Source organism: Myxocyprinus asiaticus, chromosome 13 (genome assembly GCF_019703515.2).
Source record: "Myxocyprinus asiaticus isolate MX2 ecotype Aquarium Trade chromosome 13, UBuf_Myxa_2, whole genome shotgun sequence".
NCBI classification, from domain to species: Eukaryota; Metazoa; Chordata; class Actinopteri; order Cypriniformes; family Catostomidae; genus Myxocyprinus; species Myxocyprinus asiaticus.
The window spans coordinates 28,528,813-28,545,960 of record NC_059356.1 but is presented as its reverse complement, the minus strand read 5'-3'; the positions used below and the strand labels follow the sequence as shown (position 1 = coordinate 28,545,960).

At 37.9% G+C, this 17,148-nt stretch overlaps 1 protein-coding gene across 1 annotated transcript; it reads left to right on the top strand.

The window, feature by feature from the left end:
* Positions 1-734: 734 nt before the first annotated feature.
* LOC127450449 (splicing factor, arginine/serine-rich 19-like) lies at positions 735-13,564 on the top strand. The gene is made up of 10 exons (XM_051714556.1): positions 735-906; positions 1,476-1,526; positions 1,711-1,833; positions 2,241-2,317; positions 3,520-3,620; positions 3,712-7,356; positions 10,451-10,533; positions 10,659-10,970; positions 11,098-11,226; positions 11,367-13,564. The coding sequence occupies exons 1-10, from the start codon at positions 901-903 to the stop codon at positions 11,523-11,525; spliced, it is 4,686 nt and encodes a 1,561-aa protein (XP_051570516.1). The 5' UTR covers positions 735-900; the 3' UTR covers positions 11,526-13,564.
* The last annotated feature ends 3,584 nt before the right edge of the window (positions 13,565-17,148 follow it).

The following is a 17,148-nucleotide window of genomic DNA, read 5'->3' as shown; positions in this document are numbered from 1 at the left end:
TTCCACAAAACAAACTCCACGTGCCTTTAATTCAGACTGTTAGTTGCACACAATTATTTATATTTTTGAGAGATTTTAAGGTGATATTGTGGATCAGAAGGGTTAAGAACAGTATTTATATATATTTTTACATGCAATGTTTAGTCTATAGTTCAAAGATAAAATAGCTTATTAAATGTAAATCTTCATTAAAAATATGAAGCAGGTACTGAGGAGCACATTTTTGTTTTTAGTCTTGCAAAAATAAAGTTTGCATTTTACTTCAATTTGCATATCGTGCCTCATGGCATTGTATATTATAAATATTATTGAAAACAGTTAAGGTTGCATGAAACAACCAAAAAACTTATAATACTTCTAGCCATTAGCCATTCCAGCCATTACAAATTAAGTGACAAACTATAGTGCTTACTAAACTTATAAAAGAGTATTTCATAATCACTCAGTCAGTATCTCAATCTACACATATCAAACAAGAAAGTGCAGGCCAAATCTGAATGTATGCTTTTATAAATGTAGGCCTACCCTTATCCTGAGAAACAGAGTTTGTGGATTGATCACTAAATATTTTCTAGGTTAGTCCGTGTTTGCTTTCATTTCGTTTTCTTTACAGAGACGTTTTATTATGCAGACATTCCGCCTTCTACCTCCATCATCTTATCACAGAACGAGACGAACTCTCTTGACAAAACTACATTTCCCATAAACCCGTGTGGCCGGCAGATTTTCAGATGGGGAAGTAAAATGGCGGAATCGAATGGGATGGGCCTCTTATTGTGCTCTTAAAAAGAAAAAAATGTTTCATGCCTTTGCATGCCGTTTTAAAGTTTACACAAACACTTTAAAGGGGTTTAGCGGGTTCTCAGCTTTGGGATTTACCGGCTGGCTCCTCTCTTCACTATGAAGGTAAACGATTCAAATAGCATGTCAACTTAGCTAGCCAGCTAACCGCTATGGACGACAAAGTGAAGGCTATAGATTATGGCAGCTAGTGTGTGCATGTTGCTTAAAACTAAGCATTGATAAGACATTCTACTAGTAACACAGAGTGTATTCAGCAAGAGACTATTTGGGATTTTTTTAACGTGTAGTGTTACCGTTATTTCATGACGTTTATAAGTAGGCACACAGACAGACACTGCAGTGGAGCATCCGTCGTAGATAGGATTGATTAGATGTATGTAGCATCCCAGATGACAATTAATCTAGTGCTCACTATCAGTGTCTAGATATGAAGGTACAGTGTCGATTGTCAATACAGTTTAAGCTTTCTCTTCAGTTTACTCAAGTTATCAGGTTTCCGTGAATAGTCTTCATGTCGTGGACAGAGATTTGGTGCAGAAGTAGTTTTCCCAGATCCTTCGGAACTGTTAATCATTTGAGAGCATGTGCACCTTGATGATGAATGTAGATCCTTTGTTTTAGATCTGTATGTGGTTATAATATAACATTTAAGTGCTGTATATTGTCTCTAGATGGGAACAGATGGGCAGGATTACAATGATGATGAAGTCGTGCCCGCCAAGGTAAGTTGTCATGTAAAGGTAAAATCTTGAGATAACCAACTGTACTCGTTACTGTAGGAACCAGTTGGGTTGTCATTGTAATTCTGTATTTTGCATATAATGAGATTCTGTTAACTTCATGCACTGTACTCTCTGCTGAAAACTTTAGTGTGCCCTTTAGCTTGTATCTTCTGTCTTGTTGTAGTCACAGACTGAAGAATGTCCAGATGAAGAGGAGAAAATTGAGTCTAAAACAGACAGGAGGACAGTTGGCTTAAGATGTTTCCAAGGAAACAGAGAGAACTCAGAGGATGAGCCTAGTGAACTGGTAAAGTAAAATGGCTATCTAAAATTAGGTTGTTTGTGTAATTGTGAGTTGGTCTACACAATTTGGCCAGAACTGTTATAAAAGAACAAAAATGCATAAAATTACATTGTAATAGTAGCTCCCATGTTCACAAATTAGCGAGTAATGATAAGTCAAGTTGAATATTATTGTTGTAAAATAGGCTTGTACTGAATATTATTGTTGTTATTATTAGATTACTGTACTGTAGTAAATTTGTATTTCTTTTTCATTCCGATTTCATGCTGCATTCTTATGTGTTTGGGTTAAACAATCATTATTACTGTCTTCTTCATATCGCTTGTATGTGTCTATCTAATTTACCCTCTCTGAATTCCGCTGTCCTAAATTGACCCTTGCGACATGTCTTTTGTTTTGCATTCTTGTAGGGGTCTTCTGTTGTTGCTTCCTCTGAGCCTGTATTCCTTGTGCCTCAGCTCAGCTCACAACCTCAGTACCTGGACTGGTAGGTGCTCAGTGTTAATCTCATCAATGAAACTACTGACTATAATGTAATTTAACAAAGGTTTTATTATTTATTTTGCCAACAATAACAAATAAGAGACAAAAAAGAAGCATCATAATGATAATTACAAGATTTTATTAAAGCATACTGTTCACAAAAATATGGTGGGAAAAAATTATACTGCAAGATATTAACAGTGCCATAAATAAACAGAAGAAGAAATGGATTTATCTAATCCAACATGTATGTTGGGGATTTCCCCGCTCGAGGGGTGAGTTGAACAACTGCAAAATGAACCGCTTTAAAATGGATTACCTCTCTCAAATGCATTCTGTTTAAACATGAGATTATTTACTGTATCTCCAACATTTATTTAATATTACACAACTTACATCTGCACAGACAATGAAGCAAAAGAACAGGTGAACTTGAACTAAATTATGCACCTAGTCATATTATGCGTAAAGACTAGCATTCTGAATATTCGTATTCCGTAAAGAAACACTATGCACGATGCCAAATCCTAAGGTAGCTAAACACAATAAAAAATGAATACACTCTATAGCATGAAGAATTCAGAATACAATAGGCTAACGAAGAGTAGCTAATACTTCAGTGTATTCATTATATGCTATTATTTCAGGAGCTAAGGTTTTCACAACAAGGACAGTTGTACTTTATTTTCTATGTATCTTTTATCAGTTTGACACATTTTAAATTAAGAAAATACTTATAAATTTTTTCTAAATGTTTATATTATTTTATTTTGGTCTTTTATGTCTTTTTGTTTTTTTTGGACATTGTCATCAACTAAAATATGATATTTTCGTTGACTAAAATTATGTCATTATGACATGACGAAATATCAACTAATTTCAAAAATAAATTTTCTTCATAAGACTAAAACTGACTAAAAAAAACAGTTTAAAAATTGAAATGAGGTGCTTGACAATAAGATCATAACTGAACTAAGTAGTATATGTCCTGTCCAAAATTTGAATCATGGTTTTGAAAGTAGAAGAATTTCTATGCTTAATTTCAATGATGGGATGGTTGTGTGTTAATGCTGTGACTGCCTTTGTATTATTAAACAATGCCTTTGCATTATTAAACAGTGTTATTTAAAGGTTTTACATGTACTCTTGTACATCTACTTTGAAGATTAGGACATTTCTGTACTATACTATTTTCTTTTTCTTTAGTGACTTTGATGTGGAGCTAACAGCAGAAGTGAGAGTAGAGGATGGCTCATCTCTTGCTTTGTTGACATCTATTACCCCCAATGGTGGCTACCAGAAGCCAGGTAAGTTCAGATCCTTTGCTTATCTTTGCTGATGTAAACATTGATTGTGACCAAACCTATTTCTATATTTTCTTTTGTCTGTTTTCATTAGGATACTTTTTAAGTGGACATTTTCTCATGCCGCCATCGCCAAGTATAAAAAATCCCAGATGGTGTTCACGTCTAATTCAGTCCTCTGGACTGATGAAACCGCCCTGTTCCCTCACAACCACTCAAAGAGTCATAGAGATCGCCAAAAGCCCTCTCCCCTCATCACCCTCCAACTCGCCATCATCTCCTTCATCTGCTCCCTCTTCCCCTTCCTCCTCCCCCTCATCCCCCTCATCATCCTCTCCTGGTGGAAAGGGTACAAACTACCATGAGAATGAGGGCAGAGGTCATGCAGTAGACAGCAGAGCCAGCAAAGGAACTGGAGACTGTGTATCATCCACTTCATCCTCTTTTGTGCCATCATCACTGTCTGTGCCGTCTTCTTCTAATCCTCCACTCCACACATCTGCTTCATCCACACATCCATGCAATGATGGACAAAGGGAGGGTGTAGAGAATGACATATATGATCCATTTTACCCAACTGAGGGGGAGAGAGAACAGGCATCCACTGAGGATGAGGATGAAGAAGTTGACAAGTATGATCCTTTTGAACCTACTGGTTCTCCAGCCTCTGAAACAGAGGAAGAGAAAAAATGTATGGATGGGGAGAACGAGGGAGGAAGCAGCATTAACAGTGAAGGGAATTTTATGACCGATGATAGAACATTGGAAATAGGGGCAGCTGCTGGAACAGAGGGTGGTCCTCCAGATTCAACAGAAATTGTCACTCCATCTTGCATGTTTAATAATGTAACTTTGGACATTAACAGCAAGCAATCAATCAAGGATGGAATGAGAGAACAAGTAAAAAATCTAAGAGAAAAGAGAATAGACTCTGAACACTCTGATATAGAAGAAGGAGAGATAGTGGGGGCCACTGAAAGAGGAAGAGAACGGGTGATTGAAAGAAGGGAGGTGTTGCTTCCATCCTCAAGCAGTCCCTCTTACCTTCAGGGGAGTGGCCCAAAACCAGAGAGGATCTTACGGGTCTTAGAGGGTGATGGATTTGTATCTGTCCGTGCTGATGAAGAATGGGAAAGGGAACCAGTGGCTTCTGTGGGTGTGGGAGATCTGAGACGAAAACTGACGAGCAGGCGGAAAGAGAGGTTCAGATCTTGCCCTTCCTCTGCATCCATATCACCTCCACCTGCCACTGTTTTGTCTTTGCCCTCTCCTTCTTTTCCCACTTCTCCAGCCCTATCCCCCAATAAAGAAAGGAGTCACAAATCCTCCAAGAGTTCAAAGGACAGGGATGGACGCAAGCGGAAAGAGGGAAGAGGGGAGAAGGAAAAGAGGAAAAAAAGGAAAGAGGGGAAGGAGTCAGGTAGAGGGAGGACAGAGAGCAAAGACAGGGACAGTGTAAAGAGGAGTGGAAGAGAGTACAAAGAAAAGGAAAGGGACAGAGGGAGAAGTAGCAGAAGTGATAGTCGCAAGAGGAAAAAGAGACGTCAGAGCACTCCAGAACATTCATCTTGCTCCCACTCTCAGAATGCCTCCCACCGAACACACAGTCGCAGATCATGGTCCAGCCACTCTGAGGACCGCTACAAAGATAGAGACAGAGAAAAAGAAAAGGAGAGAGCGAGAGACAGGAATCATGAAAGAGACGGGGATAGGGACAGGTGGCGAGATGAGCAGGACAGAAAGAGCGACAGAGATTCCAGAAGAAGAGATGGACAAAAGAGAGATCGAGATAAAGATACCAGAAGATCAAGCAGCAGAGAGAGAGGGAGTACAAGAAGGAGCAGAGGAAGCAGTGTCAGAAGAGAGAGAGAGAAAGGAATGGTGAGGGAAAGAGACAGGGACAGGAGAAGAGATAGCAGACCTGTTGTACCACCATCTATTCAGGATCTCAATGGCTCTGATCTTTTTGCTATCAAACGCACCATCACTGTTACCACCACTACAACCACCACCACAGTCCCAGGTTCACCACCTCTTGATCAGTGCCACTCCCGCAGCCGATCCCAGAGCTCAGACAAACACCATAAGAGAAAGAAGAAACGAAGGAGACGATCAGATGATGAGGAGGGAAAGGAAGAGGAGCATAGGAGCAGGTCTCGACCTTCCTCCCTCACCCCTCCTCGTTACCATAGATATGAATCAGATCGGCCTGAGGCAGACATGCTCTCTTTGGATGGTGAAGCTCTGGATTCAGACTACCCCTCACTGGAGGACTCACCGTTGCTTCCTCCTCCTCCTGAGCCCCCCCTTCCCAGCCCCAGAATGAAATCCACTGCACCCAAAGCAAGCCGACATCATTTGAAGAAGAAATCTAGATTTGTCAAGAAAGTTGGTCAGTCTGAATCCACCACCTCTTCCTCTTCTCATAGACCAAAAGCCACAAGTAAAAACATCCTGTCATCTCTCTCACCACCTCATTCTGCATCCTCAGGCAACATCATGTCCCTTCAACCTACAGCGTCCTCATCCACTGCTCAAAGAGGACGGAAAACTGGTAAAGATAAAACAGGGAAGAAGGATTCTGGGCGATCAGGCAGGTCCAAGAAGCTTAGTGGTAGTAGCAGAAAGGGTAAGCTCCAGTCTAAAGTGTCTGTCCTTGTGCGAGAGGGTGTTAGCAGCACCACCGGTAACTCTGGGAAGTTGGGCATTGACCTTGGATCTGGTGGGGTTGTTAGTGGAGCATCAGGGCCCTCAGTTGTTGGTGGGTCTATTGCTGTGGTGTTCCGCAGGGACAATGAGAGCCGGTCACCGTTTCTAAAGCCCTGCTCGGAGACTCTGGCTCTTCCAGGGAGAGGCAAAGACCTAAGCAAATCAGGGAAACAACGCAACATCCTTGGGCCTCCGTCCTCAACCAATCCAAGTGGACTGAAGTCAAAAAAAGTCAAGCCAAGCTCTGCTACATCTACGTCCTCATCTGCCTCTTCCCCTACATCATCTTTGGCAACGAAACGTCGAAGGAGACCTGGAAAGAAGCCCAGAGAGAAAGGGCTATCTGTGGACGGAAGTGATGCTAAAAGCTCTAATAGTAATTCTAGCATGGTTGGTGGTGGTTGGGTGGGAGTATCAACAGAAATGCAGCCATTGGTTGGGGTTGGATCCAAGCCATCCAGTCCTCCTCCTGCTCTCCCTGGCCCCACTCCATCATCTTCCTCATCCTCCACTTCCTCATCAGCAAGTATCCTTCCACCAACCTCCTCACCACCACACACATCCCCATTGTCTGTGCCTCCCTCTCGAGACACTAGAGAGTCATCCCCAGACTCTCAAACTGTTGATAGTAGCTGCAAGACGCCAGAGCCATCGTTCCTCTCTGAGGAGTGCCCTGGTCAGTCCAAACCCTTATCTCTCATTCCCGCAAAGTCACCACCCAGCCCTCCCAGCCTGCTGTCATCACAGATCAGGGGGGATAGCATATCACAGTCCACTTCCAATGCTAAATCTCTCCTACCAGATGATCAGAAGGCGTCACCACCATGCTCCACTTCTTCATCAGCTTTAGTATCAGCTTCCCTCTCTCATTCCAGTGCTCTTCTGGCAAATGACCCCTCTTCATCCTCCTCCTCTTCAGTGTCCTCATCTTCTGTAAACAAGCCGCCACCACCTCCACCCCCACCAGCTCCACCATTACCGTGGAGTCTTCAAACTGGAGTGGACTGCACTGCTGGAGGGGTTTTAGCATGTGAGTGTTTAACGCATACCTTCTGATGTAAATGTATTTAATAACCACTCAAATAGAAGATAAACACAGAATATAGTGGTCATAAGAAATTTCACACTGACTGGCGCTTTGCTTTAAGGAGCAATTAAGTCTCACTTAGTGTAAAAAGTGTAGTTGTTATCTTGTCATAAATTCCTGAGACCCAGAAAAAAAAGTTTTACAATTTCCCTTTTTAAAATGTCAAAATAGTGTTTGGTGCATAAAATACATATGATAGAAATTGTTTATTGAAAAAATAATATATATATTTTTATTTTTCATATTGTTTTTGAAGTGTTGAATTGAACTGTGATACATTTCAGTCCATATTTATAGACCAAGGAGAGGAAGTTGTCATGGCCAGACTTTCAAACATTTGGTATCTCTGAAAAGCCCAGGGAGTCCTCTGATAATACCCCAAGATTTACCACTGTATCATGTATGGGCTAAAAAAAACTGAAATAACAAATGTCCTATACAAAAATTAATTGCTGGGCCTCAGGAGGATAATGACCTTTAAAGCCTAATGTATCAAATATGATACATATTATTTTTAAACGTGCAAAATTATTATTATTTTTTTACAATTTCTTTTTATATTTTATCAAATGGTACTAAAAACAGTTTAATGTCAAAACATTTTCTGACAGTTCTTTCATATGTCATTCTTTGCAGGGTTAAGAGTCTGGTAAAAGGAAAACAATCTCTGTTATGAACTAGGAAACAAACATTTCCTCTATAGAAGGACAGTCCTAAATCCATAAAGTGGTTTACTGATGAATATTATAACTTGGCCCATAGAAATAAGGTGTTAAGTTTGATTTCCCACAGCTCCTTGCAATACAAAAATGGTTGAATTCAGAAGTTTGTAGATGCTCAGATGATCAAAAATAAATCATATTCATTACAAACATGAAATGCAACTACATATTTTAAATATTAATTTCAATCATGTAAAAACAAAACAAACTGCATCACATATGTGATGACCGTGTATGTCATCCACCACCGAAGACAATTTTTGATCCAGGAAAAACCCTGTGTTATTACCAGCAAAGCCATTTTGCCGTTTGAGTGTTGCCATAGAAATAGACAGGGTTGGGATTTAAATGTAATCCGTTACAAATACAGATTACTTAGTAAAAATGTATTCAGTAACTTAATCCAGTTACCTAAATAAGAAAGTAATGTAATCAGATTACTTTGTTACTTTTTGATTACCTCAAGATCGCATATGTGAATAAAGTCAAGAGAAAAGCAATATTTTCTCAAAGATTTTTAATCATGCTTTCTGAATGCAAACAAACCATATTTGAATAATGTTATGAGTGATGTAGCTATTATTATATACAGTATAAGAAAAAAAACATGAAAAACAGGGACACTGCCTCCTTAATAGGAAAACAGAATATGTTCAAATGTAGAACAACTCATTTTTAGCCAAATCAGGTGATCTATTACAGAAAATAGTTTATTTTCTCATAAAGCAAATACAGTTAGAACAGATGCACTCAATTATGTATTGGTTATAGAAAATCTGACAGGATATACCTCAGATTCAAAAACACTACAAAGTTGAATTCTGTCATGTATTGCAGTTATTATGTAGACTAATTGGCACTGACCATTCATTAACTTTTGACTGCAGTAGGTAGATCACAGGCTATCTTCATCATCATCATCATCATCATTATTAATGAAGTGCCTCCAGTACCTGTCCTCTGCTTGCTCATGATCCACAGTCAAACATCACCAGCTAATGTTTATGGTTGATTCTGTGTTTATGTTTGAGGATTGTAATGACAAAAAAATCAATTAATTAAAAATAAAATATTAAAATATTGTTTTAAAGAATAGATAAAAATAGATTTAAACCTTTTTAGTGTGTCTTGATTTACTTAATCCTACTTTCTGAGTTTTCAAATGTTATATTTGCCAGTATTTCTCCTTCACCCATACTTTTGAACATCTTAACGATACATTTATAATAAGTGTCAACGTCAGATAAATTACCCATTGCACTCTCTAAGAACGTAATAAAATTTTCAATTCATTTGGTATTCATGAGTACAATTTTGATTTTTTTCAACAAAGAAAAAATAAATACTGTCCCAATTACAGTTGTCAATACAACATGAAAGCATTTCAGAGAACAATTTTAGAGTTTCAACTGAAATTAGGATGTCACACTAAACCTTCGACAGTAGGCGTCCCGTGTACATGAATACTGGCTGTTCGCCGGGGGGAGTGGTCGCTTCTCAGCTTCTATTCCTTCTCCCATGAAAACAATCGAAAGAAGGTCTGACTGAAAAATTAGGGAACACTTATGACTAATTTTAGCTATCCCAGCTAACATGATTTTCGTGTGGGTCTTATCTTTAAATGCTTCTTTAAATTATGTATCGGGTCCTTGGAAAACCGCAGAAGGTAATTTGCAATGAACTGTAACGTTGTTTCACTTTTCTCCATTGAAGTGACAAGAATGTCGGAATTTCCACAAAAATTTTAATATTTCTCCAGTGGCCATTGCGGTGAAACAGCCCATTTAATGGTTTGACCTCGTTCGGAGAGCGCAGCGTTGATGTGAGACAGGTGTTATTTACACATGCGACAGTAACTGGCACCAGATTCACGTGAGTCACGAGAGAACCAGAAGAGCTCTCCAGCGCACATCTGATCACATCTGTACCACTATAAAGCAAGCAGCGGTCTTTATCATTTTATGTCAGGAGGATCTTTTGTTTATTTTTTTATATATCGAAAATTGTAATCCTACTAGTAATCCCAATTTTTACCAAATGTAACTAATCTGAATACGTTGAGTTTTTATGTAACTGTAACAGATTACAGTTACAATTTTTTTTTGTACCCTGATTACATTATGCCATTACAAGTATTCCGCTAATCCCCAAGCCTGGAATGAAATAACTTCCGTGGTCCCAGGAAGTGAACAGCTTCAAGTAGAATTTCTGAGTTGCCATCTCATAGTCACAGTAATTCAATGTGAACTCAGCATTATACTGAGATTATTGACAATGTACTGCTGCTAAATGATTGACGTATAAACCCTTTTCAGTGACAGCCCTCCTCTTCAAAATGGAAGAGGCCAATATAGCCAGCAGAGCCAAAGCACAAGAGTTCATCCAGGCCACAAGTCAGGTAAAATCTGTGGTATAATTATAACTTTATTATTATTAATAATAATAACAATAATGAGAATGTAGTTATTTATTAACTGATTTAGTTAAGTAACTTGAAAGATTCTCTCTTTTCATTTTCCACAGATTCTCTCACAGGCTAATCAGAACCAGTCACAGCCACACGCTCCATTATCCTCATCTCTGTCATCACAAGTTCCTCCTCCTCCTCCATCACATGCTCCACCTACAGGACCCAATCCTGCACAGTTTATTCTCCACAGCTCTGTCCCATTGGTTGGCTGCACCAAAACCCCTCCATCACACTTGCACCCTGGACTCTCAATGGGTGGAGGCTGTGCTCAGACTCCACCTCCTCCATTGCCAGCAGGAATGTCAGGGGCGACAGGGGGCTCAAGTGAAATGGGCTGGGACAGTGAAAGTAAAGACCCTGACAAGGTATCTACACTTAGCTTAACATTACACACACACACACACTCTCTCTCTCACACTCTCTCACTCTCTCACCACTCAGGCATTCATAACATCTATTATATTTAATTCTAAATAATTTGCTTTTGCTTAGTATATGAAGAAGCTGCACACCCAGGAGAGGGCAATCGAGGAAGTCAAATTGGCCATCAAGCCATACTACCAACGCAAAGACATCAACAAAGACGAATACAAAGATATCTTAAGGAAAGCTGTGCACAAGGTAACTATGTTTTTATGTTGGCCTTGATGTGAAGACTTAAAAATTGTAAATGTAAATATCTAAAAAGAGTGTCCTCAGTTGTTCAAAATGTGTGGTTTTACATTGTCCATGTATGACTAAATCTGATTTGTACCTCACAGATTTGTCACAGCCGAACAGGCGAGATCAACCCGGTTAAAGTGAGTAACCTGGTCAAGCTTTATGTCCAGAGGTACAAGTATTTCAGAAAGCATGGCCGCAAGATGGACGAAGAGGAAAAAGAGGATAGAGAGTCTGCTTCATTGTATTTCTCAACATGATTTGACAAAGACTTATTTTATCCATCTGCTTGAACAAGTTTGAAAAATCTCATCCCTTGCACGTGTTTGGGCCCAACAAGGCTATTGAGTGACAGTTTTTGTTATACTGCTTTGTTCCCCCTTATGTGTTAACATCATGTAAACTTGTGTACTCAACCCTCCTTCCTGTCCCTCTTTCTTTCTTTCTTGTCTTGCTATAAATATTTATGGCTAGCGAAATGTGATATGATATAAAGAACACTGAAAGTGTTTGAAAGTATACAATCAAGAGGGAGAGATTAAGACGATACACACTTTCTTTCTTTCTTTCGGAGAAGGGTGCACATTTTAAATTGTCTTATAGCTTATGCATTTATTACTATTAAGATGGATTTTGTGTGTGAGAATGAATGAAAGATTTAAGAATAGAATGTTGACTTTACCCCATCTGCTTTTCTTTAGAAACGTGAGTGCGACCTGAATTTTCTCACCGTATCAAAGACCATTTGTTCAAGAGTGCTAATTGGGCACATCACATATTCTTTCACCTACACAATTTTTGAGATAGCTGTGGGATGGGGGATATGTACTATCAGTTCCATATCTCAAGGAACAGTGAATGTGTAAATAGGTGTAACAGATTGATGTTTGATTTTTATTTTTTTTTTTTTACTTCCAGGCAACTGAATTTTAAACTGACAAAATGTCACCTAGCTACAGCATTTGTTTTCCCCAGTAAAAATTGTACAATATAATTTAGTCAGCGAAAGACATTGGAAGAGAACTACAGTGTGTATTTAAACGCTGGAGATAAATGCATGCATTTTGGATTTTATTTGTACTGAAGAGAACTGTAGTGATTTTGAGGCTCACTTAAGAGATAAAGTTGTGCCCTGACTTCCAAGGAAAAAGTGAGACTCTTTTCTTAACCATTTTTAGTTTTTTTTTAAAGACTTTTAGTAGTAGTTCAACAACAAATGTGACTGCTTTTTCTCCTAATTTAGAGGAAATCATATGGTCAACGTCTTGTCTTCTTTTCCAGCTCTGTATTATTGCATTAAGGGGCACAATTCTATATTTTCTCAGATTAACTAGAATCTTTGATAAATAGGACGTTACGGTTTCATTACTCGTTGCACATAACATTAAATCAGTAGATGCTAACTGTACAAGAATGCAAATAAACAACAGTGTTGACTGTTTACAAAAAATAGCACCACCATGTTGGTGAAAGTAACAACAGAGTGATCTCAGATATATCAGTGAACAAACTCACACATTTCTTTGCAATTTAGCCATTGGGATATTGATTTTGGTCTAGTATTTATAATCTCTCTAGTGTGAGATATTGTAAGTCAATTGCTTGATTATGTGGGTAAAAGCTGCATTGAAATCGGTGGGAAGGACAGCATGGACTGGCCAGTCTGCATTTTTTCAGTACTACCACAATTATCAATATAGATTTCACTGTTACACAAGGTGAGGTTATTTTTTTTTTTCAGTCAGCACACCGACTTCACTACAGTAAACATATAAAGGTACTTGTAAGCTTATACCTTTATTGTTTCACTGAGCTTTTTCATATTTATTCTGGTACAGTATTTAAGGTAAAGTATTTGTGCAGGCCAGTGAGACTCTGCTGAGAACCTGAAAGTACATTGATAAATTCCATTACCCAGAATGGCCAAGAATAAAAAACAACATTTACACATTCACCTGTCATCTTTTAAACAGCTTAATTTATAAATTACAAAGGTTTACATTCTTTATCTAGTTGGCATTGCAGCTAAACTTGATAACACGATGTCCACCTTCTTATGATGACTTAGCACCATGTTTTACACTACTCACTTCTACACCATTTTAAGCATTGAGTGAGACAGAACTAGCTAAACGACCCCAAGGCTTGATAAATCCTGAATTAAATCTGTACTATGCTGTATCTATTTTTTATTTTTTATACCTTGTCTCAACTGTATACTACACAGTTAAAAGTGGAGGAAGCTAAGTTCCATGTTTCTTGCAAAATTACATTTTTATTAAACCTACATTATTGTTAAGTTGTGCATTTTATGTTTTAAATGAAAAGTGTTAATCCTTAATCCATTAATATGCAATCAGATTAAAAAAGATGTGCAAAACTGTAAACTATAGGCCTATGGTGATTCATCTTCATGGGTAAACTGTTTACTCATCTTTTTCAAAATGAGTAGTAAACTGACAAATGTTATTTAATGTTTGCATATTATAGCTGGTTACTAAAACCAACGTAACTTACCACGCAGAAATAATACCTCAACTCAGACTGCATTTAAAAAAAAGACACGTCTGCCCGCAGGGACCTGAGGTGCACTCATGTGCTTTAATTGAAACTTTCTCGGAACCAAAATTGTCGAGTTTTTCTTTACAGCTCATAAATAATGTGGAGGGAGTTGACTTCGGGGTTTCTTTTCCATTTGTAATAGTGCTGCCCCCACTAAGCCCCAGAACAAGGTTCCCCAATTAGTTTTCACCAAGGGCCAAATTCTGTCAACAATACAAAGTCAAGGGCCACAGCCCTCGATGTAATGACAAAGTGTTTGTGCTGCTGCTGCTTTTATTATTGGTATTATTATTACTATTGTTGTTTTTACTATTAAAAGATTCACGCATAAATATTTTTATTTTTTCTAAGTCCTTTTTCTCAGTATTAGTAGCCTGTTTTATTTATCTAAACAATTATGAACATTTAGTTTGTTTACAGATAAACAAAACTACACAACTTTGCGCATATATATATATATATATATCTTCAATGCACAATCTGGATCTCCATATCCTCCATGCGAGTCAACTGTTCTTGCTCATCTCCAAACGGGATCTCCTGCACTTTCCCTAATTGCTGATTCAATTATTAGACCTATTAGCATTAATATTGTTATTGTTCTTAAGGATAATATAACAAAGTATTGCAATAATTTAAATAAAGAAAAGACCTTGAGCTAATATTTCTTATATATAATGTTTTAATATTAGGCTATGCATCATATTTTTTTACTGTACATTGTTATTCTTAATGTGCACTATACCACGTGTATTTGTATCACAGCACCTTGTGTTATATTATCCAGACATTAATGCAGACATTATAAAAAGAGTAGTTGACTTCGGGAGTCCGTTTGGAAGATACTCGTAACAAAATACATGTACAAATATAAATAGGACGTATATTTATGCAACAGCGCTCTTTTCTCTTCTCACTCGCATAAAACACAGATTATAAACTCCTTAGAATGCATCAACAGCGTGGAAAGAACATAATGAAACAGTTATGCCAAATTATGTAAATTTAACAGCGTTCATTATATTAATTAATCTCTAGCACTGACAGCTAGCCTGAGCAGGAATGTTTGTAGAACAGCAACAGCGCCGCCTACAGTACAGAAGTGAAAATGTTTTTTTTATTTTTTTAATTTTTTTATGGACTCTACTGTATAGGCCTTGTCTCACAAAATCGTCACAGATTTGGAAATCTGTTTATTAACTGAAATGCACTGTGCGCGGCACGATGGAAGCCCGCAGGGCACAGCATCATGAGCACAGCAGCTTACATAAACTGCCGCTGGTGTCCTCTCTTCTCTAGCTTCTTCAAGACCTTCTGCCCTGTCACTATAATACTGTGATTTTCTGCATATTTCATTTTATTCTGGAAAAGAGCCGTTCATTCAGGTACGAGGAAACCGTCTGAACATGTTAAACAACTGATCAAACTTCACTTGTTTTTAAGGTTGGCAAACATTAACACAGTGTAGTTTGACATATATGTGGGGATATCTTGTTTTCTTGCTACTGTATGTCTAAAAAAAAAATGTAAATACCTTAGAAAGATACAATGCCAATAGTGTCAGAAATTTACGGAGACTCGGGGCAAAAATGCCACCGAAATTAACAAAAATATCCCCAAAATTCAAAATATGAGGGCAAAAAATGCCCACACAACGAGTTCCCGTATTTTATTAATAATATCTGATATATTTACAATTAGGCTACATACATTGCGATCTTCTTTTGACATTTCACTGAACATTATTTTTTTTCTCGCTGTCTGGTTCCTCGCACCAACGCGCGCACAGACAGGCTATCGATCCGCATCAGTTCGGTATTGTACTCCCGCTTTAAATTCTGGAACCATACACCCCTCTTGTTCAAAATAAACTGTTCTAGCGGGTAACACTCTCGCTCATGGTGCGGTACTGTACTTGCCTTGTGCTGCTCTTTATCTGTCTGAAAAGCCTCACCCGCTAGAGGCCAAAAGTGTGCAAGGGATGGATGTAATATAAAGAAGGTATGAGAAATCACAAAACATAATGAACCAAATGCTACACTTTACATAATAATAATATCTCAATACGTTAAATAACCATAATGTTAATTAAGACTTTAGTATTACAATTGTAATACAATAATACATATACAGAACAACCACTTTTATTCTTTGAATCAATCATATCTCTCACTAAACACTGTGTGAAATGTTTTTTTTTTTTTTTGCCTTATTTTATTCAGTTGGCATGTAGGCGTTGATAACAGTTTGCTTAATAATCTCATTCCATATCTGGTTAATTGCTGCAATATCATAGAGGATACATTTCCTCCTCTATGATATTGCATTATATTAGTTTTATACAGTATGTTAACTTAATAGCCAAAATACTTGGACATACATTAATGAGAATAATCCTGAAATAGGAATGTGTTTATCTCAATACACATTATGTAGTTTGGAGACGATTTAGAGACATTCAGAAAGTTACAAATGGCTATTTCTATTTAAATAAATGTTGTATTCTTAAAATTTTCTGTTTGTCCAAGAATCCTCTTGCAGCAATGCAGGTCTTTGGCATTTAGAAGCTGCTAGTTTATGAACCTGTGAGGAGTCTGTTTCTCAAACTAGAGAACACTTGAGAGTTGTGCATCTGGACCGTACTCTTCCCTCTCTATCCTGGTTAGAGATTCTTTTTTCAAAACAGTAATGCATGGAATAGCCTTCATCTCTCTAAAACAATATGAGAAAATAGAATTTCAGGAGAAATGTGTTTCTTTTTGCCCATTTTTAAAACCAAAATTTGACTTACAAGTGTAAAGCAACTTGTAAGAACTCAATACCTCAGCAAATGGGGAAATAACCCACTGTATTGTGATTTCCACAGGATAGCACAACAATTTTCAATTGTTCTAATAATAAGAACCGTTCTTGATCGGAACAAATCTTATTTTCCTTTAGCTGTTATGTAAAATCTGTCTGTCTATATATTTACTAAGAAACTTGACATGACTTCTTACAAAACGAAGCCATTTTTATGCTTTATTAATGGAGAAAGAAACACGACAACAACAAAATCGCTAACAATACACAATGTGCGCCACATTAGGGGTGGGCGATATACCGGTAGAAAATTGCCAACCGGTATACATTTTGGATTATCGTCGCTATCGCGGTAACGCAAAATTGCCACAAGAGAAAAGTGTACAGCACATGACAGGTGCGCATTACACACTCTGCCGGATAAATGGAGGAAGGCGGAGGGACTGCTCGTTCCTCATATTCATTTGAATAAGAGGAGATTATGAAGGAAAAAGTGCGTCTTCCATGGTGTGGAATTGG